Raw genomic sequence first — 25,870 nt, 5'->3', positions numbered from 1 at the left:
CAGTAAAAGCAGCACTTCACCACAAAAATAAAACAGATTCATCACAGGCAAATCACACAGACACACCAAATCTGTACACAGCCTCCAGATGGGGAACCAGAACCCTTTACTGATAATTACCAAGGGAAAAAACAAGTTAAAGTTTAATCCCTCTGGTTTTTATCCCGTGAAACCCCATTTTTTCTACCATGTACCGCTGGCTTTAGTACAGCAGGAGCTGTTCAGTGTGCTTACACTCAGTTATCACTTCTCTGTAGAATCATTTGCGTTGTCTCTGGTGGAGTCTGAGTCTCCTGCACTGCATTCAAACAGTGTACGCGTTATGAACGTGCCAACAGCCGGTGCATGTGGGTGAGGTGGAAGTCGTGGTGTCGCTCATAGTCTTCCTCAGTCGACTCAAACAGGCGGAGGGAAAAGCCAGTCGTCACGGAGGTGGGAGGCGTGATGTTGTTTAAATCTGGGCTTAACGGCCTCCGTCTCTCCTGGAAGACATTCATGCTTTCAGTTCATGTGGAAAAACAACCTCCGCCCAGCTGACCAATCACAGCGCAAAGTGTGCGCCAATGCTGGATCATCTGTCGTGGAAAGTTACAGAAACGCTCCAATGAGCATCCAGCAGGCAGGTCTGACGGAGCAGACAGGCCCCTTTAAAGCTGCGAGTGTGCTCCATCAGAAGTCCAGCAGCTCCAACGCCAAAGTGACTCCTCCTGCCCGAAAAGGCCACGACACAACAACAAAACACCATCCTGTGATCTGCGCTCGCGGCCGTGTTAATTCACACCCGTCATCACGCTGAGACAAATCACACTGGATGAAGTTATGGGGCGGTAATTATGCAAATTACACAATGGTTTGCGGGGGTGGAGGGAGCTGAAGAGGCTGACACACGAGCTGATTCTTAGCCGGCAGCAAGGTGACGAAGAGGATGATGATGATGATGAGGCAGGTTTCTGGGTTTACAGCCTGTGAGCGTGGCTGCACCTCCAGGCCGGAAACATCTAAACGGCCCAAATGGGGGCAAATGGAAGGGGCGGGTCCACATCAGCAGGCGGCGCGCTGTTTGGTCTGAATATTTTAGATATTTGGACACAGAGCGACGACTCTTTCACTCACTTCCTGTTGTTTAACCGTCTGTTTGGTTTTAACGTGCTGAAAGCAGCCGCTAGATTTTTGGCGTGCGGAGACGGTCTAACTTCCTGTCCTCAGTGAGACCCCTTTAACAACACGGACAGAGGGCTAAGAGCTGCCGCCGAGCACAGCACACAGAATGAAAATGCCTGCGGTTCTTCCTCTGCGCCCTCCGCCTCGGCCTCTTTTTGTGTTTTGTTTCGGGCCCGAGTGCCTCGGTCTCCTGTGGTGGTCTGAGAGCGGAGGGGAGGGGGAGGCGGGCTGATCTGCAGGGAGAGGTTTGGACACCCTCTCAGCAGCTGGAGCAGCACAGGGAGCAGGTGGGTGGAGGTTTCAGGGAAGGAAAAGTGCAGCTGACTGATGAGCAGAGAGAAAGAACACTCAGGAGGTGCTGATGAGCTGAAGGAACACCTCCTCATTAAAAACCAATCAGGGAGCTCAGCTCATACCTTCGCCTTCAAGGTCACACAATCCTCTAAATGTCTGGTTTCAGTTTCAGTTTTTTTTAATTAGGTTGGAGTCGCACTTTCCTTTACGGGTTCAACTGAAAAACCGAAAAACAAATGAGTCTGATATGTTTCAGTTTATGGTAAAAATGTGTTTGTGCAGACAGAAATCATTTGGAATCAGTGAATCCAGGAGAATGATTTAGCTCCTTCATGCTGTGGGAGTTTTAACCCTAAATTGAATGTGCTTTATGAATGGCCAAATGGTGGCGCTCTCAGCATCGAAACGTACTCACAGCAGTGAAATATTCACAGGCTGCAGCGTGAAGCCAACATCGCACTGAATCCAAGAATATCTGCATCACGTCCGCGTGTTCACATTTTACCAAGAAACCAAAAACTGCACTTCCTCGAATGGCCACTTGAGGCTGGCTCCAAAGCGAGTCAGTCCCCATAGACCCCCACATTAACACGTTCAGCAGCAGAAACCAAACGTTCACAGCCTCATACAAACACGTCCGAGTCGTCTCTGCTGTGCTCATGTGACTGCCTGTTGTCAGCTGGTGTTTTCTTGGCGCAGTGTGCGCACACACACACACACACACACACACACACACACACACACACACACACACACACACACACACTCCGCCGCTCTCCTTAATGAGTGTTAAATGGCTGCCTGCATGAAAGTGATTTCACACCGAAGCCTCTGCTCAGGGTTTAGATGATAGGTGTCAGAAGTCAAGTCATGATTGTCCCACTGTGAATATTTCACTGCTGTGTTGAGTCTACAGCCATGCTAACTGCTAATGCTTAGCATGCTGATGTTTAGCAGGTATTGTATTTACCGTGTTCACCGTCTTAGCGCTGCGTATTAGAATGCTAACGCTTGCTATAGCACTAAATGTGTAGCAGTTGTTGGTCACCATAGCTCCAATGCTAACTGATGCTAAAACAGCATTGTCTCCTTTTTGTGTTTCTACACCTGTTAAATAAACAAGATGCAGCTTGTAAAGACTGTGTTTCTCCTCTTTGGATGGAGCAAGGCTAACAAATCCCCCCGTTCCCAGTGTTTGTGCTAAGCTAGGCTAAACCCGTCCTGCACCTCTCTGTGGCTCCTGGAAGTGGAAGAGAAGTAAAACAAGACCAAGGAGGTCTTCAGCTAGAGGGATTTTCTAAAACCTGCTTTTTGTGAGTCTTGCTTTTGTTCTTGAGACATTTTCACCTCAAAGCCATCACTGCTGTGGTCAGCGTGAGCGTCGCAACCTTCAACACATAACAGGTTCATACGTGGCCTCGTTTTCAAGGCAAATCTGAACCTGATCCCCATCTGCTTCCAGCCGGCAGGTCCTGCTGCTCAGCTCTCTGTCGGGTGAAATCAAACTGGCTGAAAAATACTCACCGTCCTGCTGCTTTTACGGCACATAATGCGAGCCTGTCGGTATAATGGCAGCGTAAGTCAGGCGAAAGCACTGCCTGCAAATAAAATAGACTCAGATTTACAGTTTCAAGTGCTTTACATCAGCAAATAGCTTTTCCATTAACAGTAACAACAAAAATCCTGAGAGCAGTGAATCAGCGAAGAACATCAACAGCAGTTTTGCTGCTTTACGGACATCTCTCTTTATTCCCCCTACACTTCTGATGAGTGCACCATCTTAAAGTAAAGCTCTAAAAGTATTAAATGGCTTTTGGAAAACCTCTTAAATAAAACAGGAGTGAATCGAAGAGCCGTGTGATTAATTCTCTCTATGCCTGTTTTATGGAATATGTGCTGAAATATTTACTCTGTAATTAAAAACACTGAGCCAGGAGCCATATTGTTATTTCTGTGATTAAGGAAATGTTGTTTAGTTTCTCTGTATTAATAATTATGAGTAAAACAGTGTCAATGACAAAAGCAGCGAAGGGAAAATCATCCGTAAAGACGGATGATTTTAGTGGAAACATAATTAAACAGCTTCAGCCTGAGGTGGCAGGAAGCAGCAGAAAGCTGTCCTCAGCAGACAGTCGGTGCTGTCAGCTGTGTGGGCTGGAGGATAAATAAAGTGCATTTCATTGAGTTTTATTCGGCGAACGCCCCGAGCCGGATCATGAGCCGGTCAGGCGAGCTCGTTTATCGCCTCAGTCTGACGCCCGTCACACCTCAGTGGCTGCTTCACACCGCAGAGACGGCGAGATCAGAGGCCCGGTTCAAGGCGCGACTCCTTCGAAGGACGAGGCAAACGGCGATGTAGAGCACGACCACGTCACGCTGCTTTAATTCGTAAGAGACGACTTCTCCAAAGTGTGTGAACCTTAAAACGTTTCAGTGTGTTCGAGGTAAACTGGACTTTCACAAACGGTCAGCGCTCCAGTCGGATTTCGGCTCAGCGGCTCCTCTTGGACTCGTGCTAACGATGTGGCACCTGGTCGCTCTGTTTTTCTGAAGTCCCGCCCTCACACCCTGCGCTCTGTCATTGGCTGGCTGACCAAAGACGGACGTCCAGAAACGTCGCGCACACGCAGTGAAATACAGCAGGATCTCAGCAGACAGACGCCACCACGCGTCTGGTGGGTCATGGTGATGATCGGGAGGGATTAGTTTGAGGAAAGTCCTGCTTCAATAGTCTGAAAGCTGAAAACACAGCAGAGCTGGATTCATGTGGAAACTGTTTTCTCATGAGAATAGTTTGACAGCTTAATGTCGACGAGACCCTTCTGGAAATCCACGAGTGAAATGTGAGCGCCGTGTAAAAGCTCTTCACCAGGCTGACTCAGCAGAAATTTAGTGCAAAAAATAGTTTCCTTGTAGGAAGAAATCAGTGTTATTTCTGATTCTTGATTCACTGATTTGATTGATTCTCATCGGGAATCTGGTGAGAAACTGGGAGACGTGATCTGTGGAGGTGACGCTTCGCTGAGTGCAGGAGAAAAAATCATTCATCCATCATGAAAACCTTTGGGAAACGTTTAAGGAGGCGTTAGCTGCCTCTGACAAAGTTCACGTCCTTGAACCTAACAGACTGCTCCACAGTTGATTCATGCACGTGAATCAAGGACTCAGCAGAACAAATTCACAGGTAAATAAAATGTTTAGACGTTATGAACGTTGGACCTTCAGAGTTCCTTGATTAGAAAGCTCCTCTTACTGTAAGAACTCCAGGTTTTCCAGGATGTTTTGGAACAGTTTGACAGTATGTATATGAGCTTTACACTCTGCCTAATTGTCTTACAAACCGGACGGCCAACAGGCCCCGGTGACCCGACTCGTCTTCCAGAGACTTCCCTGGAGGTCAATTACTTCCTGCTCTGCCTCTGCGTCAGACTGTAGAATGAACCTGAAGGAGTCTGTCTGTCCCTCTGATCGGCTCCACATGAATAAAACATCAAAGCTGTTATCTTCACGCTGCACTCTCTGCTTCCCAGGTGAAGATTAGTCTGCTGCAACAGCTGATGAAGCCAAACGAGCCGAGCGTCTGCCGGGGCCTCCGGGCGGCTCGCAGTCAGACGCTCGGTCTGCCTTCGAGGAAAAAAATCACAGAAAACTGGACAAATTAGTCCCAGTTACAGAGGAGGAGGAGGAGGAGGAAGGCAGGGCAGTAATTAGACAGCAGGTCTTTCTGCAGCATCTGCTCAGTGTCACTGTCACAGTCGAAGGTTGAAATCACAGTTTTTGAGCAGAGTGAAACATCTTTCCTGCAGTGTCGCTCAGTCAGACGTGACGCTGACGTCTCACAACATTTAGGTAAACATAACAGTGAAATCTGGGTTTCACTGAACAAACTGCTGTATTTTTACAATCTTCAATGATACAAAAATACCAAGACTGAAGAGAAGTACTCACGGCAGCGTCTCGATGTCCTCATCCTTTATTTCCCAGTGTTAACGTTTGTCAGCTCTCCAGAAACTCAGCAGTTATCAAATTGTCTCCTCATTTCTCTGAGCTGTGCTGCCTCTTCTGTGTGTGATGGATGTGCTACAGACATCAATTAAAATGATGCTACGCTACAAAGCTACATCGCATCATTCCAGGACCGAGACACAGTTTACATTCACGTTTTCTCACCAAAACACTTTGTCCGTATCCTTGAGCCAATTTAAATGTTTAAAATCCTGCGTTGTTTGCGTCCATGTTCGCATGCTTGTAGTTTTCTTCATCGTCACTGGAACAACGTCAAACTGGTGGCAGAATGTTGCTCAGACGTGTTTCTGTGCGTCATCGAGGTCCACGTGCAGAAACACTGCTCCAAAGCACCAGTAGTGGTCCAGACCCCTGCAGGGTGCCTTCAACAGTCCACAGCCATGATGGCGCTGGATGGCACCTCAGGGGGTCACCAAAGTCTGTGCAGTTCACGCTGAGGAGATCATGAATGTCTGGATCACATTTCATGACCATTCATCCAATTTTTGTTGAGAAGTTTCAGCCTGAACTAAGAGGTCCGTTCCTCGAGCCCTCAGCAGTGTTCTTATCGAGCTTACAGCTGTTTGTACTGTACGTCATGAATACTGATGCTGCATGCTGTAAATCTGTAAATATCTGAATCCCAAAACAATAAACAGGAAAAAACAAACAAACTTCAGGGCCTTTATTCTGTTCTCTGCACAAATAAGAGCTGCTTCTGTTTCTCTGCAGCAGCAAAGCTTTGGCTGCTCAGATCCCTGAAGGTTCATCTCATCTGAACAGCTTCCAGTGGACTGGAGCTTTTTCTCCACCACAAGTCTCTCACCGAAACGTGCTGCAGGCCAGTGATGGATGGAGAAACCCAACCTGAATATAAGAATGCTAAATATTTAGGCTGAAGGATGTCAGCATCCCTGCGTTCTCTGTAGCAATAAGGAGGAGGAGGAGGAGGAGGAGGAGGCGGAGGAGGCGGTCGGGGTTTCATGTTTTATTCAAACAGCACAGGAGAACAGAGAAAAGCTCTTCACACAGAAACTCATCCAGCTGCTGCGGTCATGAGGTTTAAAATAGATCCAGGAACAAATGGACAACAGGAGCTGAGCAGCTCGCAGCGTTTAGTCTTCATCAGTCTGAGCAGACTCACGTAGATCATCACGTTTCAACGCGCTCTGCTGCAGCGCTCCCGCTGTGGGATCTGGATCCTCTGCTTTCAGTCCGTCTCCTGACGTGAATATTAATAACCGACTGGTGTGTTGTGTTCCTAATGGCTCCATAAACAGTCATAACGTTCATGTTTTTGTCATCAGCTTTTTCAAAATGTGCTGTTTGCCTTTCAGAAAGGAGAAAATAAGAGTAATGTTTGTGGTTTAGTGGAGCCTTTCATCCAGACACTGTATGGTTTTCTGCATTTTAAGGATTTTATCAGAAGATAAGGGGAACACTGTCACCTCTTCAGACAAAAAGATGACACACAAACCTTTTTTTTAGATGTGGTGCTTTACTGAAGCCACATGTAGCATGGCTGCCCCGTGAGAAGCACCTATCTGTAAAACGTCAACTTTTCGTAGCTCAGCTAATGAGTGTTAGTGTGAAGCCTAGCTTTGATCTGCTCCCTTTTGCCCCATTAAAGTAACTGCATTATGCTTTTAATACAAACTCAACACTTCCTGTGTCTGTTTCAAATTAAAAGTTCTCCAGCATTTCAGTGGACTGGAAATCTCTTTCCTAACAAGGCTTTTATTGTGAAATATTTGCAGGAGCATGTTGTGGAAAACTCATTAACTTGCAAGAGTCCGAGTAATGAAACGTGGACACACACACACACACACACACACACACACACACACACACAGTGAGGGAAATTGGACTGTTACACTTCAGACTTTAGACGTGTTAGAAGTAGCACATACAGGTTTAAAGCAGTGGAGACGGATGTTCTGTTGGTAGGAGTTCAGGCTGTCAGTGAATATTCTAAAGTCAAGTTTATATTGGAGTTGTAAAAAAATAATCCATACATTCGATTGTGAAAACGAACATTTAATTGTGGAGAAAAGGCAGTGAGTGAGTTTTACTGCCTTTGGATGAAGTGTGTTTACGATGCTAAAATGACTGTTTCTGTGAATGGAGTCTGGTGGCTCTGGTGAGAGCGATGTAACAGCTGTTTCTGGTTAAATAAAATGGATGTTGCTCTTTAGGAAAAGGTCTGTTTCCTCTCCATAATGTTGTCAGACACCTCCCAGTCTGAGCTGTCAGTGGCAAAGACAAACAGTTTTAGTGGACGAACACTGGTGGCGTGCACACGGCTGGAGGGATTTCACTGCAGTCCGTCTCATGCTGCAGCTGCAGCGCTCACCCTCAGTGCTGAAAACACTTCATGGGAAAATCAGATATCATCAGAAACACAACCATAAAATACTGCTTTTCGTGTGTCAGTGTTGGTGCATGTGTGCAGGGGTGCGTTCCATTTCTTTGTCCAGGCTCTGTGAGTGTTTAGCAGGTGTGAACAGTCCCATGTGCTGTCAGGTGGAGTTTTCAGGTGGAGGAATTAGGCAGCGCAGCAGGAAGCTCAGCAGCTACTTTACAACAGAGAAACAGCCGTTCCATGAAGACGGAGGGAAAATGCAGTCGTTGAGGTTTGAGGAGCAGCTGTGACGAGCTCATTTCGCCATCTTGTCCCTTTAAAAACGTCAAAGAAGCAGTCCAACATGGCATCTTTGAATGGAAACCGCTCCTTGTAACTTCAGTGAAGAGCTGGAACAAGGAGAAACCGAACAAATGTGCAGCTTTGAAGTTTTGTAAACCTACAAAGAGAGCAGTCACACACTCATGTTTTTCTTATTTATTCAGTTCAAATGCCTCCAAGAAAACTGGAACATTTGTGTCTTTGAGCATGATGGGGATTTGAAGTCCCATCATGCATCACTGATGGTGGTACTTCACATGGATGTCACGCCTCCTCCCTCTCCTGTTTCACGTCTCTGCTGAGGAGAAATTCTCCACTTTTAGAAAACCAAATCAATACGCCACAGCAGTCCTCCACGAGGTTTCAGCCTCTGTGAAAAGAAACCTCACTGTGTGTGTGTGTGTGTGTGTGTGTGTGTGTGTGTGTGTGTGTGTGTGTGTGTGTGTGTGTACACATGTGAAGTGGAATGTAACTACGTATATTTACTCAAGTAGTATAGATCATAGTACTGTACAAATTCAAGGTACTCCACAGTACTTTTACTTTCAATGCTTGAGGTATATTTACCTGATTGTTACTGACGTAACATTTTCAATGCAGGACTTTTACTTGTAACTGAGTATTTTCACAGTGTGATCATTTATTGATCATGTGTCACGCTGCCCTGATTGAAAGGACATCAGTGTGTGTGTGTGTGTGTGTGTGTGTGTGTGTGTGTGTGTGTGCGCGCTGCAGCAGTGAAGGGGTTAAAGCTGAAGGCCTCAGAGCAGCAGACAGAAGACGAGGTATCGACATCCGTCTCTCCTGGAGTCAGGGCTGAAGAGAAGGAAGGGGTTAGATAACGAGCCTCGGGCGGGGGGGGCGGCTGGGTGGCCATGACGACCGGGCAGAGCTCAGGGGATTTGGAAGGTGGATGTGCCTCCGGGCGGCGGCTGCTGCCACGCTCCGTCAGCTTCTTTAGTTCTGCTCTGGTCCAAAAGAGGAATTATGTGCATTTCAATTCCCTGTTTCTGCTGTAAAATGTATGAGGGTGAGGAACCTGAACACAACACGGCCGGGGTCGACTACAAACACACACACACACAGAAATATATCAGCCGAGCGCCTCAGATACCGGCGTGACACGCACACACAGCAGGGATGCTTCCATTTGCAGACTCCTGGGTGTCGCATCATCCCAGACTGGGGTTGAATCTTCCGTCTTGGTGTTGACGCTTTGGTTTCTGAAACAGAACACACTGTCTGTCGCACACACTCAAGTCGATCGGCAGCGTTTGATGGCCTCCGGGGTCCAAGCTGCTGATGGACGCGGCTTCCTGTTGGATGTAATTGGCCATGAAGGACCTGCAGCCTGCAGCTGGACGCTCCACCTGCAGGCCGCACTCAGCTGCTGAGCAGGTTTCTGGAGCACGTGTGCGTCTGGTGATTTGCAGGTCAGGTCTGCTGGAGGTTAGAAGTGGGCTGAGACTTCTACACGACGCCTTCTACAGACGTCTACGTCTCTTAACCACACCGTGTCTTAGCTTGGCAGCTGGTCAGTTGGCGTTTGAATGGAAGTTTACGTGTTCGAGGACGCTGCTCTTATAACTGACCACACGACGGAGGACATCTGGTGTTCCTCCCTGTATGTGGCGTGTATTCGAGAAGACGAGACAAAAGACTGTTTCAGCATTTCACATCACCTGCTGCTCGAGTCGTTTTCAGGGCGTGGACGTGGAGACGTCCTCTTAAACGCGGTGCTTACAGCTCAGAGACGTTCAAAACCGAACCTCCGACTGAAGAAGCTCCGATTGGTCCAAATCCCATCAAACCCAGAAAACACAGGTTCAGACGCTTTTTGAACAGAGCAGGGGAGGAAGGGAAACTCAGCCTTCTGTGAAAAACCAATTTAGGAGAGAACCCAAATTGGAATAACCTCCACTTTCAGGGATTTTCATTTCAAACCTTTTAATGCATCAATGATTTAAAACTCGGAGAGGAAACAGCGTTTTCAGAGCGCGACTGTTTTCCATTGTGCCGTTCTGAATTTAAGGACTTCTTCCAGCCGTCTCTCTCAGCGTTTCATTTCCTGTTCCTTGAATCTGAAGGTTGGTTTTGCTTGTTTGCTCCTCGGTGGCTCTCAGTGGAGCTGGAGCTTCACGTCAGCTGCTGAGCTTCGTGGTCTTTGCGGCTGCTTCTTGCCGCGGCCTGAGGCAGCCATTTTTAGGAGCAGGGGAGGTCTGCAAACAGTAATTACAGGCCATTACACGCCGCTTCAAAGCCCACTCAGCTGTGGTGTGTGACACTTACACCAACACATGCACGCCCACGCACACACACACACACACACGCAAACACACACACACACACACACACACGCAAACACACACACACACACACAGTGGCTTTTATCTCAAAGAAAATGTGGATAATCTGAGTCGGCTGCACATTTCTGAGTCATGGAGGCCTGTTATTATCAGACAAGGCATGACTCCCTTCACAAGCTGCCAGAACTGTGTGCATGTGTGTGTGTGTGTGTGTGTGTGTGTGTGTGCGTGTGCGTGTGCGTGTGCGTGTGCGTGTGTGTGTGTGTGTGTGTGTGTATCGTTCACATCTCTCGATTTGGTCGTCACATCTGTTCTGCTTCCAGATAAAATGCTCGGTGAGATGAACGTCGATAAGTGGCTTCATGACATTTTCTGAGCTGATCAGTGATCAAAGTGTAAAGAGCAAAACTGATTCAGGATCAGCGACAAGGTTCAGTTTTGTCTTCTTGCTTTCAGCTGAATGAGAGGATGGACATTATGTTAATCTCTGTGTCCAGCACACAAACAGCTACACGCCTGGCTTAGCTTAGCTTAGCTTAGCACAAAGACTGGGGCTGTCATTTTTGTCTTTTTTGTTGTTTTTCTTGCTTTTTTTTATTTATTTTTTCCTCTTCTGTACATTTTTCATCACATTTGGTGTAGAAATACAAAATAATCTGTACTATCCTGTAAACCTCTGCATCATATTTAATCATAGAGCTTTTTTGGAGCAGAAAACAGGTCACTGTGTGAACTGAAGGTCACTTTCTGACCTGCTCGATCTCCTTCTTTCATTTTCACCGTTAGCAGAAAAAAGTTCTGCTGGTCTTTCCTGAAAGTTCAGTTCAACAAACTGTCGCGCAGTCGAGCCCAGTCCAGGAAATCCAGTCTTAATCCCGCCTACAGTGATCTGATTGGTCGATGTTTGTCCAGCATGAGCACAGCTCTGTTTGGATCAGCGAGGCCTTACAGCTCTGAGGTCTGATGGTCCAGCACAGTTTCAGGGGACGTGGTCCTGGTCTCCTCTCACAGACGAGCACTGCTTCGTATTTGCTCCTCGGTCTTCTCTCTGAGGTTTGTCACAGCAGGTTGGTGTTCTCCTCTGTTCCACCTCTTATTTCCCTGGTGGAAACACGGCGCTCACCTGTAGTTCAGGTGTGATTTGAAGCCTTATTGCTCTGTCTGATAAACACTCTGCGCTGCATCGCTGTGAAATCTGTCCATGGTGTCCCTGCAGCTGCGCTCTCTGTCTGCTTGTATTGTTCACGGTCTCATAAAACTGTCCAGGTTTTGTTCTGAGGGACTGTGATCAGAGGAGTGTCTGAATTTACTGCTGACGCTTGTAGAGCTTTTGCAGGTCTGATCCACCTTATTGATCCACCTGCTCGCGTCTGTCTTTTTATTTAACCCCCTCCCTTCGTTTGTGTCTCTGCTGCAGATCTGTCAGAGAAGAAGAGCGACCTGAGGGTGTGCGATGACTCCACCTGTCGATTCGGAGGCGTCTGCAGAGACGACGGAGCTCAGCTCAAATGTGTCTGCCAGTTCCAGGTAGGAGGCGGTGAAACGACCTTTGTGCTCCTTCTCTCTGAAGTCTGATGGCGTTTGTGTTTGTCGTATTCTCAACAAACCCCGTGAAAATCCTCTCGGGCGTCCTGTCTGTGGCCCGCTGGTTCCTACTGAAGACATTAATCTATAAAAACATATGGTCTCATTTAAAGAAGGCTCAGTGATTCTCAAAGACGGCTGCTCGTAACGTTACTCAAACAGGAGGAAATGCATGTGTTGGGGACTGTTTTCAGCGGCGGATTAATCCATGTTTGATCATTTTCTCCAGACGTGAAAACATTGTTGACAAGCTTCGAGCGAGGCGGTAACGTACTGTGTGTCACGCTGAACAGTGAAGATTCGGCGTCCTGAACGTCTCTCGCCGCTCTGCAGCCGTAGACTCTCGTTAGCTTAGATGAAAAAAGCTCCCGCAGACGCATCAGGAAACATTTCGCTGTTTGTTGAGTTACTCTCCAGTCAGCCTGGTGGAGATTTGGCCCGACAACATGACAGAGTAAAGCAGCAGCGTGAAGGACGGCGTCTGGAAGAGGAACTCACCACAGCGCCGCTGCTTTACTGCAAAAACAAGACACACAGATCCTGTTTGAAAGTAACCGTCACGCTCTGTGATCCCACAGCAAAGCGGCATTTATTACTCATGTCCACACAAACGGGACACGATCAGAGAGTTTCACAGACGGCAGCGCTGAGGAGTCTTCAGCTGAATGCAGGAACAACAGCCAGCAGAGGCGTCGTAGCTCAGATCATCACAGGAAGGACGAGAGGAGGAAGACGAGGAGACGAGCGCAGGAAGTGTCCTGACAGCTGCGTCACAGAGTCCAGCAGGCTCAGCAGCGAAACCTGACTTTAACACTTCCTTTGCTCTGTTTCATTCATTTTATTCATTCAGTCGATCACATGTCCTCACTCTCCGCCGTCTCCTGCGGTTCTGTCTGTGAGCAGTTCGCCGAGCTCAGCGTGTCCTGGTGGACTCTGCGGGTCTCAGCTGATCCTGTCCTCAGAGGTGGAGATCATTGACGGCAGCCTAAAGCAGGAAGAAGAGAAGATGCTTCTCAGGGTTGAAGCTCCACCACCGAATGCTTTGATTTTTTTCACGTCAATTAAAAGAGATGCCCGAGCCGATCGGAAGCATCGTATCAGGGTCGGCCATCTTTTCATGGATGGACATCGGCCGGAGTAAAACCTTTCTTCTTCTCTGCCGGTGCTGCTGCTCGTCTTCTCCACAGCCGGCCTCTGCTCTGCAGCGTTTCACTGCCACTGCGAGTGAAAATGAAGGGTGGCCAAAATGTGCTGAGTCACTGAAGCCTGATGGTAACGAACCCGCTCTTCCTCGCTCTTCCTCACAGAGATCAGTGCGCCGAGCGCTCAGGCAGCTGAAGTTAGATAAAAACAGCGATGGCGGCTGCATTAGCGTAGCTGCTGCTGTGGCACCCGGCACCTGTGACAGACAGACGCTTCATCCAATCACCTGCTGGGTATTTTCAGGAAGCGCTCACCTGTGACATTCATAACTCCACCACAGCTACAGAGTGAGAGGAAGCACAGGATCGGATTTCAACCCTTCAGATAATGACCTTTACCTTCAGGCTGATTTTGAAGCCATTGATGACATTTTCTCATTAAAATAATTCTTCATCATAATGACGGTAATTTTCCCAAATCATGTTCAGCTGCATGGAATTAAAATCTGAAGGAGTCCTTAATGAAAAACTAGAAATCTGTGTTCAGCGGATTTAACTGTCACAGGTGTCAGGTGTGTGTGTGTGTGTGTGTGTGTGTGTGTGTGTGTGTGTGTGTGTCCTCTGTTCTGCTTCCAGATAAGAAAATGCTCTCTGTGAGGTTTCTGTAATAAATTAAATTTTATGAATCAGTAATAAAACTTCAAGCCGTTGAATGAATTCAGGGCAAACTTTGCTTGGATGAAAAGTCCCAGCAGGACTTATGTTCAGGCACAGGTCCAGGGTGTGTTTAGCCTAGCTTAGCACAAAGACTGCAAGCAGGGGGAAACTGCTAGCCTAGCAGCACTAAAAGGATAAAAGCTTTAGCTGACAGCAGAGTTCAAACCAACAACACCAACCAGCAGCTCAGCTGAGGACTTCAGAGCTGCTGCGTGGAGTCAGACTCTCAGCGAGTGTTCGCTGTCTTTAAGCAGCTCAGTGCTCAGCGCAGACACACAGGAGCCTCCTCCAGCAAACAGCCACGTCCCCGTTACGTCGACTGACCTGACGGAGCAAACTGAGAAGCAGCCTGACAGGATGATGCTTCACGTCTTCAGGTCTAAAAAAAAACTTCTGTCTGCTGGAGCCAAAACTGAGCACGAGCATGTTTGAAGATAACGAGCGAGAAGACGTCCTGCTGCTCCGCCACAGTCCATCCGTCTTTACTCTGAGCTCACGAATGTGTCCCAGATCTGGATTTACTGATGTAGTTTCGTCATCGATGAATTTCCATAAAGCTGCAGACGTCGCTGGAGTTATTGCAGTATTCAGATCCTTTACTGAAGTAAAAGTATACCACGCTGTAAAAAAGTCCTGCATTGAAAGTGTTACTTCAGTAATACATTCTGGATCAATCTGCTGATCATTTCCTCCATCGATCAGTCGTTTGCTTTGGAAACATTGTGAAAATAGTGAGAAATGTGGTGACAATGAGCCCAAAGTGACGCCTTCACCATGTTTGTTTGGTCCAACAGTCCAAAGCTCCACATGATCCAAACACATTCAGATCATTGAGATCACTGAGAGGAAAAGCAGCAAATCAAACATGTGAGAAGATCAAACATCAATGATTCCACAGCAGAGATCACGATTAATCAGTCATTAATACTCTGTCAATCAATGAGTCGACTGGTCGTTTCAGCTCTGCTTTTAAGTTTCCATGTTTTATAAAGTAACTAGAAACTGAAGCTGTCAGATGAACGAAGTGGAGGAAAAGCACAAAAAACAAAGTACAGTATTTCCCTCTGAGACGTGCAGTGGACGCAGAAGGTGGCATGAAAATAAAGTACAAGTACATCGGATTTGTACTTGGGTTTAGTACTTGTACGTGCTCACTTTCCACCGCAGGCTGTGTGTCAGTGCAGTGTGCAGAGGTCACCGGGTTCAGCTCGATGACTGATGGCTGTGAGTTAATGGAATATGGATCGCCGAGCGCTGATATGTGTGCGGTTTGTATCTGACAGCAGAGTCGAGTTATCGTGTCCGAAGCGTCTCGCAGAACGACTGAAGCTCCTGAAGCTGCTCCATGTTCCAGAGGTGACGGCTTGTTTTGAGTCCTGCCTCCTCTGCAGCCTGCGAGCTTCTCTTCAGTGAGCGCTGAACAGCAGAAACCCTCAGTCCGAGTCCTGAGTTGGTCCTGTGAGCGGCGGTCACATTGAGGCTTAATTAACATTTGATTGTGTTTGATTTCCAGTGCCACAAACACTACGTCCCCGTCTGCGGCTCCAACGGAGACACCTACCAGAACGAGTGCTACAGGCGACAGGCGTCCTGCAAACAGCAGAGACTCATCTCCCGGGTGTCCGACGGGCCCTGCTCCGCCGGTGAGTGTGCCAGCAAATACACAGGCCCGGTGCAATGGAAACCTGAAATAACACTGATTGATTGCAGGGAGGTTCATCAGAAAGTGAGTTACAGGCCTTCATTTATTGAAATCGACCAGCGGAGGAGGACGTGAGGACATCAGTCGGCGTCATTTCAGACGTTCTCGTGTCGTCGGAGGAAATAATTCACCTGCTGCCTCATAAAAAGAGACAGAACTTGTCTTCATTTGTCCCAAACGGCAGGATTCTCGTTTATCAAATGATTCAGAGGTAATTATGATCAGGTGATCACACACTGTCACTGAAGGGTCGACCAGCCGTAGTTTGTCTTCTCCATGTGACTCGACCTGGAAGGAAAAGGTGTCCGTCAGTATTCGTGTGCGACCTGCGGCGTGCTCTAACTCCAGGCGTCGTTCCTCCACACAGGTCAGATTTCAGATATCTTCCACTCAGACATGATGGAGGCGAATGGAGTTTTGTTTGGTTTGCACAAAACATTTGAAGAAGGACGCGTCTTTCACGCCGCTGTCGTCCTCACCTCTGCTGTCTGCAGCGCTGCAGGATGATGTGGCTCCTCTGAGCGCCGTGAACAGCGTGGCCTTTTGGCTGCTGCCATTGTTTTCCATCAGTAGTCACAGGCCGTCGCCCGAGACAGACCTGAGAAGACATGGTCGCCCCCACGCTGTTTGTGACGGTGCAGGATTGTGGACAGAGTCAAGAGCCTGTTAGCATCTCAGAAAAGGTTTGTGCAAACAGTTCGCTTCATGAAGTGTTTTCAGACTGATGGGAGAGGTAACCATTCAAACTGCAGCTTCAGCGAGGATCAGATCAGCTGATCGCTCTGTCATACGACTGTAAACGCCTCACTGATATCTTTGATTCCACCCTCAGAGTCGGCCATGCTGCAGTTCACTGTCATTCCATTTTGAATTGACCGAACACCAAACGCTGAACTTTCCTCTGAACTCTGGAGAACGTCATCAGTCACATTGATTTCAGAGAATGAGCCAGTCGATCGACCGCTGATCAATTTTAATTAGGAGAGAGATGAGAGATGTTAAAGTCCTCCCAAAGCAGAGCGGTTCTAAAGCCGCGGTCCAGGGACCGTCCAGGGGTCCTTCGGAGGCTTCAGGAGGGGCCGCAGTGGAATGAGCCCTTTAGTCCCAGTTGAATGAATCGCTCACCAGCAGGTGGTCAGAGGCCTGTTTGACAGCATGTTAAAGATCACTGAGACATTTTCCATCAGTAGAAGTCGCAGACAGAATGAACGGAAGCTGACTCAGCAGCTTTGAAGCGTCAGCTGTTCACAGATCTGTGCTGTGTCCACTGCAGACTAAGCTCTTACATCTTACTGAGGGGAGATTCTGACGCCGTTCGTAAAGAATAAAACTTCAGCTCAGGCAAAAAATCAGCATGTTTCCACAAGAAGAAGTCAGATTTCTGTGCTTTTACATCCACTGCAGCAGCCTTGTTTCTGTAAATCCACGTTTTCTGCACAGGCTGCTGCTCAGTCATCAGATTACAGAACGATGTCTTAAGTGCTGTCAGGCTGAGAGGTGGTCAGCGACACCTCCACTGTTTCGACGTAAGCACGAGTCGATAATGAATAAACTTTTTCAATGTGGCCACAGCTTGATGTAATTTCGCTTATCTGACTTCTGTGAATGATGAGCTGAGCGTGAAACACAACGCCATCCTGCAGCTCATCCATTCAAACTCTGGCTTCGTCTTGCACGTTCGGCTCATTTGGCGTCCGTCCACAGACTGTTGATGATGTTTAGGTCGGGGACTGTGAGGGCCACTGCAGCACCTTCAGCCTGGTCCTCTGGAGGTGGCTCACTGTGGATTTTGAGGCGTGTTGTAGAAGCCGTCCTCTTCACCTGCAGCTTATATATATATATATATATATATATATATATGTGTGTGTGTGTGTGTGTGTGTGTGTGTGTGTGTGTCTACACACTTTTGGCCATGTAGTGTGTGACTAAGAGCACTCAGACATACAGTGTTGAGGGATATTGGGACGAGGCGGAGTTTATTTCCTAAAAGGTGCAGGTTTAATGTTCCACGGCCGGATGAGCGCCAGCCATAAATCAGGCCCATGCTAACGCAGACACAGAGCGCTAACAGGTTAGCATTTTTCCCATCAAACACCCTGCAGACTCTCTGGATTCAGACGTCTCTGCAGGCCAGTCAGAGTTTATGTTCTCATCCCACTCCTGAGAAATGTGTTGAGGAAACATAGTAACACCACAGCAGCGGCGGAGGTGGTGGCGGTCAGCTCCATCTGCAGGGGCAGTGGCCTGATTTCCCAGGAGGCACCGCCCGGCGCTCTGCTCTTATTACCCGTTACACTGGGGATCCGGCGCTGCGATATGCCCTCCGCTTCCCTCACCTCCCTCCTGTCCTTCTGCAATTTCCTCTTCCTGAGATTTATGCTTCCTGTAATTGGAGCGTTCGGCGGCTGTGAGCCGAGGCAACGGCGCAAATACTCAGCTAAGTTTTTTTCCCCCGAGCGGGAGAGGAGGAGGAAATGCAGTGATTTGACTTCTTTCAGCGGCAGACCGTGAGGTTATGGGAGGGAGGAAGGCTCCTCGCTGGGGTCTGATCACAGGTCAGCGGCGGGCTTAGCTCCAGAGCCGAAGGTCCGCCCTCCTCGCCAGCCTCAGGACAGAGCTCTCACTCCTTAAAACTGGCCTGTTGAAAGAGGAGAGCGACGCCTGCAGCGGACGGCAGATTTCACACAGTGTGACGTCGCACTAAAAGCCCTTTTCCTCCGTAACCTGTCGCTTCCTGTCAACTGCACGTTTAATAACATTTTGAGGTTTTGGTTCTTCTTTGTGCTTCTGCTGTTGACAAATTGATATTTCAGATGTACGGCGGACAAAACGACGCAGTGGTGGGTCAGACGCGCTGTCGTTGGTGGAGCCCTGTCTGCACGTGGTTCATGTTTTTCAGTGAATATGAACGTTGTTGTCTGACGTTTGGGTCGGCGCATTGAAACCACCTCAGAGTTCCTCTTTAGTTATTTACTCCACATATTTTGGTTTCAGTGTTCAAATTTAAGGTCGAGGACAAACTTTCAGGATTTTTGCTTGTTTGCAAAATGACCGAAGCTGCAACTAAACAAATGTTTGTCATGTCGTCGTCAACAACTGAGAGCACAGTGGACGATTTTCTGTTTCCACCCGTGAACAGAACAGAAGACTGAACGTCACGAGTGACCTTTGCGTTTGCTGCTGGTAAATCTTTTGGAGCATTTTTTTAAAGGAGGATTTTGTCACAGTTGATCTCAAGGTTCAAAAGAGGAACACAGAGCTGGACAAGAAATAAATAAAGAATAATTTATGTTGTCCGGGCTCATTTTAATGTTATCAGAAACACCAGGAAAACCTCAGCGTTTGGAAAGACGTGTGGCCTGCAGCACAGGAAGCAGGCAGCTGCAGTGAAAGCGTCGGTCTGCTTCATTAAACACACAATCAGCCATGTTTCATTTCCTCAGCAGCTTTTATTGCTGCAGCATCGTCTGATTCTTCAGCTGCTGCAGAGACGCACGGTTTTTATCCACAAGACGACTTCCTGATTCGCTGAGCTGCAGCAGAATGAGCTCTGCAGCGTCCTGGTCAAATATTCTCCCGTGAAGACGCGTGCAGTCATTTTTCCATCTGTGTGTTCTGGGAAAATATGGCGGGAACACAAACCTGGAGCTCCAGGTGTCTTTTCTGAATAAATTCTGTCTGATTTAACAGTGATCATTCATAACCTGTGAAGTTTAGTGATCACAGAGTTTTGTCTCTTCAGATCTGCAGCTCGTTTCTATCAGCTGGATGAAATTTGGGTGTTCAGTTTAGTTTGAAGTGCAGCGCTTTTGTCTCCCCCTTCTGGCCGTGAGAGTAACTACACAAACACGGCCAACGAGCTGATGATGCCTGCGGTCTGCTCCATCCCTTCAGCTCTGGTAAACCAATCACTGCTGGGTGACATTAAACGCATCGCTGCTTCGTTCCAGCACCTGAACGTCACCACAGACGGCAGATTTAAGACTCTGCTCACCTGCCAATCACAGAGAGATTTACCTGGTGGTGACAGGTGTGATCAGCGATTGGTGAGGGCTTGAATTCACCGCGTGTTCATTTAAATGCACTAAAACGTTGTTTCAGGCTTTTCTACCTGCAGACCTTCACTTCTACCTGCCCTCTGCTCTACCTTCCTAGCTACCTGCGTTCCTTCTTTCCTTCCTACTTACCTTGCTACGTAGCTACCTACCTCTCCTCCCTCCTACCTGCTCTCCTTTTCTTCTACCTACCCACTGACCTCCTACCTACCTTCACTCCTTCCTTCCTTCCTTCCTTCCCAGTTCATCATTCCTACTTACCTTCCATTCTTCCTTTTTCCTACCTTTCTACTCACTTCCATCCTAAACGAACATTATCCACGTCCAGGAAGAGTTTTTTATTTTGAAGAGGTTAAAGCAGAGTTCCACAATGAGACGCCGACACAATCATTAATATCTCCACTCACTCTCTGACCACTTCTGCCTCCTTTTCCATGAAAACTAATCTCATCATGACTTTGTAAAGAAGTGCAGCAGCTAAAGGTGAAATTTAATTGAACAAAGCAGCCGGTGTCCATTTCTTAATGCAGCAGCGTCGTGCCAGAAGCTCCAAACACGCCGTCCATTTCTTAATTCAAGGTCGCCGCGCCAAGATTTTTACTGTCAGAGTCCATTTCCTGATGGAGCTGCAGAGCTGAGCCAATGAAAAGCTCCAGACGTCCTAGACCTGCTGAAACACACCACGTGTGCCTCTGCATGACGTTATCACGCACGAGGTGTTAACCTCATGGAAAATCCAAAATCAGGTCCAGTCTGACTTGATGCATCTGAGGCTTTCAGATCTGCAGGTCAGCTGACCTGCAGGTCAGAGGTAGCTGCAGACCTGCACCTGCAGAGGAGGTCGTGTTGTGATCAGGCGGCAACCTTGAAGCCGAAAACTGCACCAAAACCAGTCGTCCCCATAGACCCCCATATCAAACTGCAGCTATACTGATAAATAAAACTCGATCAGACCGACTTCACCAAATGGCTGTAATTACTGTGACCTTTGAGAAGCATTTAATGCCGCTCATAAAGAGATAACTGAAGGTTTTGTGTCTCTTGTGTCTTTACAGATCCTGGATCGGGTTCAGGAGACGGAGACGGTGAGTGTTGTGTTGTTTTTTTTAAAGACTTCATTTCCTGCTTCACTTTTGCTCTGATTGAAAGTCAAACACGAATCAATTACTGTTGAGTCTTTATCTGCCTCCCACGAACAGTGGAGAAGAAACTGACCACTGCTGAGGTCTGAATAGGCTGAATGACGCCTGAACGCAGCGTTTGAGGGTCTTTTAATCATTCTGTATCTGCCCCCCCGCCCCCCCCGCTCACTGCTTTAACCCCTCCCTGATGAATGGATTAATGTTTGCCGAAAGCCTCGCCGCTGCCAAATTTGGCAACAGAGACATTTTGCGACCATCTGCGAGCGCCGACCGCGGCGTTTGTTGTCTGATGGCTGCTGGGGGATTTAATTGGAGGCGGTCCCCAGAGAGACGGCTCCTCCGCCATCTGCGTGTGGAGGAGGCGTCAGCTGAGTCGAGGAGCCGGTGATTCCCCTGCAGGCGGTGGACGTGTCCAGTCAGAGAGATACCTGTCCACACCTGTCCACTATCAAACCTCCACCTGTAAGACGGTTTCCACGGACAGGAAAGGATCATGTGGATCAGGAGTCAGGAGGTCTTCAGTGTGAAGGTGCCTCTGTTACAGAGCTGATCAAAGCTCTGCGTCTCCACGAGACACATGAGGATGCCAGGTCCATCCCTTCACTGCAGTTTGCCGCCTGCACAACTTATTTTTCTCATTTTTGGAACAGCAGAGGTTGTTTTCCTGCTGTCCTTTGGTTTCCAGGCTGTCACTGCAAAATGATTACTTAATTAATTAATGACACAGAGTCCCACTTTTCATATTGAGTCAGTTTGTATTTGCTTATACGACGTCTCCGCAAACAAAACATGATTTTTATCAGATTTTAAACAGTCATTTCTTCTTCTTTGTCACGAGAAGTCTCAGACCAAAGTTGATATTTGAGGAGAGTAAAGAACCGTCTTCACGCCTCACCTCTGTTTGTTTAGCTAATGAACAACGTTCAGCCAATGAGATCGTGCTTCATCACAGAGCCTCAGCGATGCTCCAACACGTCCCAGATCCTTGAGTTGTCCCATGATTTCACACAGTCTCTCTGCTTACCTGCCTGCTGTTTGTAGCATCTTTAAAGGTGTTGAAATATGGAAAGGTGAGGAGTCACACAGTGAACATGCAGCTGGTGTAGACTTTACTGACGCTGCAGCTGCTGGTGGTGACGGTCGATGTAACTCCTGACCTCCGCTCATCCTCTCCATATCTGAAAGCCTTACTCACGTCGTATGTCCTCATTTGTCCAAAGGGTCGTTAAACAGTCGATGTGCTGCTGTTCTGCAAATGATCTGCTGTCAGAGGAGCGCACAGGCAGCTAAATCCTGCTGTCTGTCACAAGATTTCAGTCATTGATGAAGGTGTCCAGCTGTGCCAGCTGTGCGAAATGTCACACACACCTTGGACAGGTGTGTGTGTGACCGAGCAGGACCAAACAGCTGAGAGCCTGGACGATCTGCACTGTCGCTGTGAAAAATATTAATAGGTAGGCAGAGTCGACTCATCAGAGCAGAGCCGTGCGGGGACAGAAAGAAACGGGCGGACGGACGGGCGGACGTCTTATTACGCCTCTGTCAGTTAACCCAGGCTCACTCTGTTCTGATCCTACCAAGTTATTTTCCTTTTTCCACCTGAAGTCCAGTAATTCTGTGAAAATCTGTGACCTACCTCCACCTTCAACTCCATCACCCCCCCCACTCCCCCTGACAAATGAGGACTTGCAGGCTTTCCCAGATCCAGCCAGGTTGATATTTCTGGGATGAACACCGTGATGGCTGATGCTGCTGATGTGTGTGTGAAGCAGCAGCAGCTTCCTGCCGTCAGTAGAACACAAACAAAGAGCCTCTCTGCTGCAGATCCTCGTCGATCGATCGGCAGCCTCCGAGCCCCGGCTGAGCTCTCCGTGTTCAATACATCCACACACAGCAGGCCAATCTGTCAGCCAGCAGGCTCTCACACACACACACACACACACACACACACACACACACACACACACGCACGCACGCACACACACACTTCAGCATCCACCCTCTCAGGTCATTTTAATCACGTTGTCACTCTTAAAGTCGCTTTCTTCTCACAGTAACGGAGCAGAAATCTGCAGCAGAGTGAGACCTCTCCACTCTCATCTCCTGTGGTGGATGAAGTATTCACATCCTTCACTGAAGTAAAAGTACTCTGTACCAAGTAAAAGTCCTGCATGCAGAATGTATCTTAAAGGCGCTTCAGGTGTCAGACGGCTGGTTCAGGTGATGTTCCTGTGTGTGCGTGTGTGTGTGTGTGTGTGTGTGTGTGTGTGTGTGTGTGTGTGTAAAGGCAATAAGTGTTTTTTTTTCTTTGTTTTTTTATCATTCGAGCTGCGTTGAGTTTGCTGAGTCGTGGTCATGTGACGACAGCTGAGTAAACTCTGCTGAGGAAGACGGTGAAGATGTGGTTGAAAGCTCCACTCTTCCTCCTCCTTTTCTCCTCTTTCCTGTTTTCTCGCCTTTGTCTGCGACGCTCTTTCCTTCTTCTTGTACTGCTGATACTTTGACCACAGTTCTCGCTCAGGTGTTTACCTGTTGTTGAATTTACCTGTGCGCTCTGTACGTGAGGCCGTGTACAAACAGCTGCTGTGACTTATTGAACACACAGGATTTGAGGACTTCAGGTGGAAGTTTTGCAGGTCGGTCGTTCGCTGTGGATTCATTTCCTTCCTCTCGATAACACCGAGCTCTTCCTCTATTACAGTACAAAATGACACTGGATGAATCATGAAAACGGCCCCGTGATGAAAGGCAGCCGCGAATAATCCCTGCGGCTCTTTGATATTTGATGTTCCGGTTGTTACCGCCTCGTCTGCTCTGAACTCGCTCTCTGCTGGAAAATGGATGCTGTCATGCGAGATGGCATTAAACGCATCCCCTGTAATGATAATAATAATATCATGAGATGATAATGCGTGGCTCTGTTTCCATTTGGCCGATAAGCTTCAGGAGCCTCTTCGTACACTCAGCTGTGTCTGATAGAAAAGTGTGTGAGCCGTGTCGTGTGTTGATGGCAGAGATGGCGGCGGCGGCGCTGCTCAGAGACTGATGTGAGCTGGAGGTTGTTTTGGAAATGAAATCAAGTCACTGTTCTGGAAAGGAGTGCAATGATAATAATAATAAAATCTGATTATGTTGTTCAAGGATGAAAAAATGAAAAAGAAAGTTCCACAGCTGGTAAAGCAGAAGCAGCGAACACAGCGAGGCTGAATGAAAAGAGGCTTTAGATGGAGATAAATATGGAAGAGATGAAAAACGGAGAGGGAAGTAGAAAAGAGTCTTCAGACCTGAACCAGGTGTTAGTCAGTGTCTTCACTCTGAGTCCTTCTCTGGAGAAGAATCCAAACATTTTCCTCCAAGATGTCTTTCATTTCCCCAAATATATATATATATATATAACGTTGTTTCCGTCTGACGTGCCATCAGTCGTGAACTGCAGATGGAGGGCAGGAACTCAAAATGTTTTGTGTCATTGATAGTTGCTCAAATCGATCAAACCAAGAAACCACGAGGAACTTTTAGTTGTTTATAAGGGTGAAAAATGCAAGAAATTGACTGAAAAACGCCAGAAAAAATGGCCTGTGAACTGCGATCAGGAGGAGTCGGAAATGGTTGAAATGCTGTAACATTAGCTAATGTTTTAAATCTACAGTGACGATTTAAAGTAAGAGCTACAAGAAACACGACCAACACTTGTTCAATCAGCGTGAACAGTTTCACAGAAGACAGCTGAACGTAAATAACGTACCGTCTTGTTCAGAGACGATCCTCGTCTTTAGCGGCGTTTCATTGGACCTTTGCGAACTGTTAACCGAGCGAGCAGCCGTAACATGAACGTCAACATTCAGCACCGCGGCGCTGAACGTTTGCTGCTCGGTGAATCCACAGGACAGTAAAAGCTACGCACGTCATCCGACATCATCAGAACACTTTGGCATCGAGGTCGTGGACCAACCGCTAACAGAAAAGCTGTTTGCCTCCAAACTTTTGTCTGTTTTCATTTGTTTTTTCCAGCAGAACGACGTCTGAAGGAGCAGCTGGTTGTTTTATCTGCTGACTCAATATCAGCAGAACTTTCAGTTCAGCTGAAAAATCGTACATCAACATATGTTCAGATTTTGTGTTTAAAGCTTTCTCTCATAATTTCGTCTAAACCAGCCCAGTAAGAACCTTCCTCCGTCTCGTCCTTTGTGGTTTTCACTTCCTGCCCTCCGTCTGGATTTAACGTCACGTGACTGCAAACGAGCTGTCGATGACGAAGCTGCTTTGAGTCACTGGTTTTTCCTCCGTTGGACAGCTGAGAGCTGCTTCGCAGTCTGAGCTCAGACAGTGTTTCTTCTTCTTCTCTGTCGTTTCTCACAGACGATGAAGGTTCAGGCTCTGACGTCGGGAAGAAGTTCACCAAGTGCAGCACATGTAAATATGGAGCCGAGTGTGATGAAGACTCCGAGGACGTCTGGTGAGTGGACGAATGTGACCAAGTACATTTCCTCAACTACCACTGCTGTACTTTTATCTTCGCTGCCTTTATCTTTATTTATTAGCTGATGTTATTGATCAGCTTAAGTTACAAGTACATCCAGACGGCGGACCCGCTTTCATATGATATGAAATTGAAATATGTTCTATGTATTATTGAATTAGCGAGGTCTCAAACTCAACCTTGATGTTTTTATTGAATTCTTTTATTCACTCAGAATCAGACCACCAGCCTCCCTCATACGCCTCCTGCTGCTCTGCTACACTTATCTTTGGGCTGCGAAACGAGGACAACATGAACGTCTCTTTAAACACGTTCTGTAGATCTTTAGAGAAGGTGTGATCTCAACCGAGTCAGAGTTAGAGTTGCTGAAGTTCCCTGGGCTTTGACTCTGAGTGAGATGTTTGGAAAGATGATTATTTTACTGTCTGTAAGAAAAAATCAACCCCGTTCTGAACCAAATCGTCTCCGTGTCTGAAAAAGCTCCTCAGAATCTGTGAAATGCATCTTCTTCTGAGCAGACTCTCAGTCCGCAGTGAATTAATGAGCCGTGTCTTCATTCAGACTCTCTAAACGTGCCGGCTGATGCTTTAGTGCAGACG

The 25,870-nt window shown here is 47.6% G+C and overlaps 1 protein-coding gene across 1 annotated transcript in view; it reads left to right on the top strand.

Moving 5' to 3' along the window:
• The window catches only part of tmeff1a (transmembrane protein with EGF-like and two follistatin-like domains 1a), a 62,405-nt gene that overhangs the window by 20,107 nt on the left and 16,428 nt on the right, over window positions 1–25,870 (top strand). The window contains exons 2-5 of the mRNA XM_076746072.1: window positions 11,867–11,976; window positions 15,406–15,535; window positions 20,705–20,734; window positions 25,151–25,247. Of these exons, the coding sequence (XP_076602187.1) occupies window positions 11,867–11,976; window positions 15,406–15,535; window positions 20,705–20,734; window positions 25,151–25,247 (367 nt within the window). The remainder of the gene's footprint in view (window positions 1–11,866; window positions 11,977–15,405; window positions 15,536–20,704; window positions 20,735–25,150; window positions 25,248–25,870) is intronic.

The sequence above is a fragment of the Chaetodon auriga genome, chromosome 12, assembly GCF_051107435.1.
Source record: "Chaetodon auriga isolate fChaAug3 chromosome 12, fChaAug3.hap1, whole genome shotgun sequence".
Taxonomy (NCBI): domain Eukaryota; kingdom Metazoa; phylum Chordata; class Actinopteri; order Chaetodontiformes; family Chaetodontidae; genus Chaetodon; species Chaetodon auriga.
Note: the sequence above shows the minus strand (reverse complement) of the source record. Positions and strands in the feature narration are given on the sequence as shown.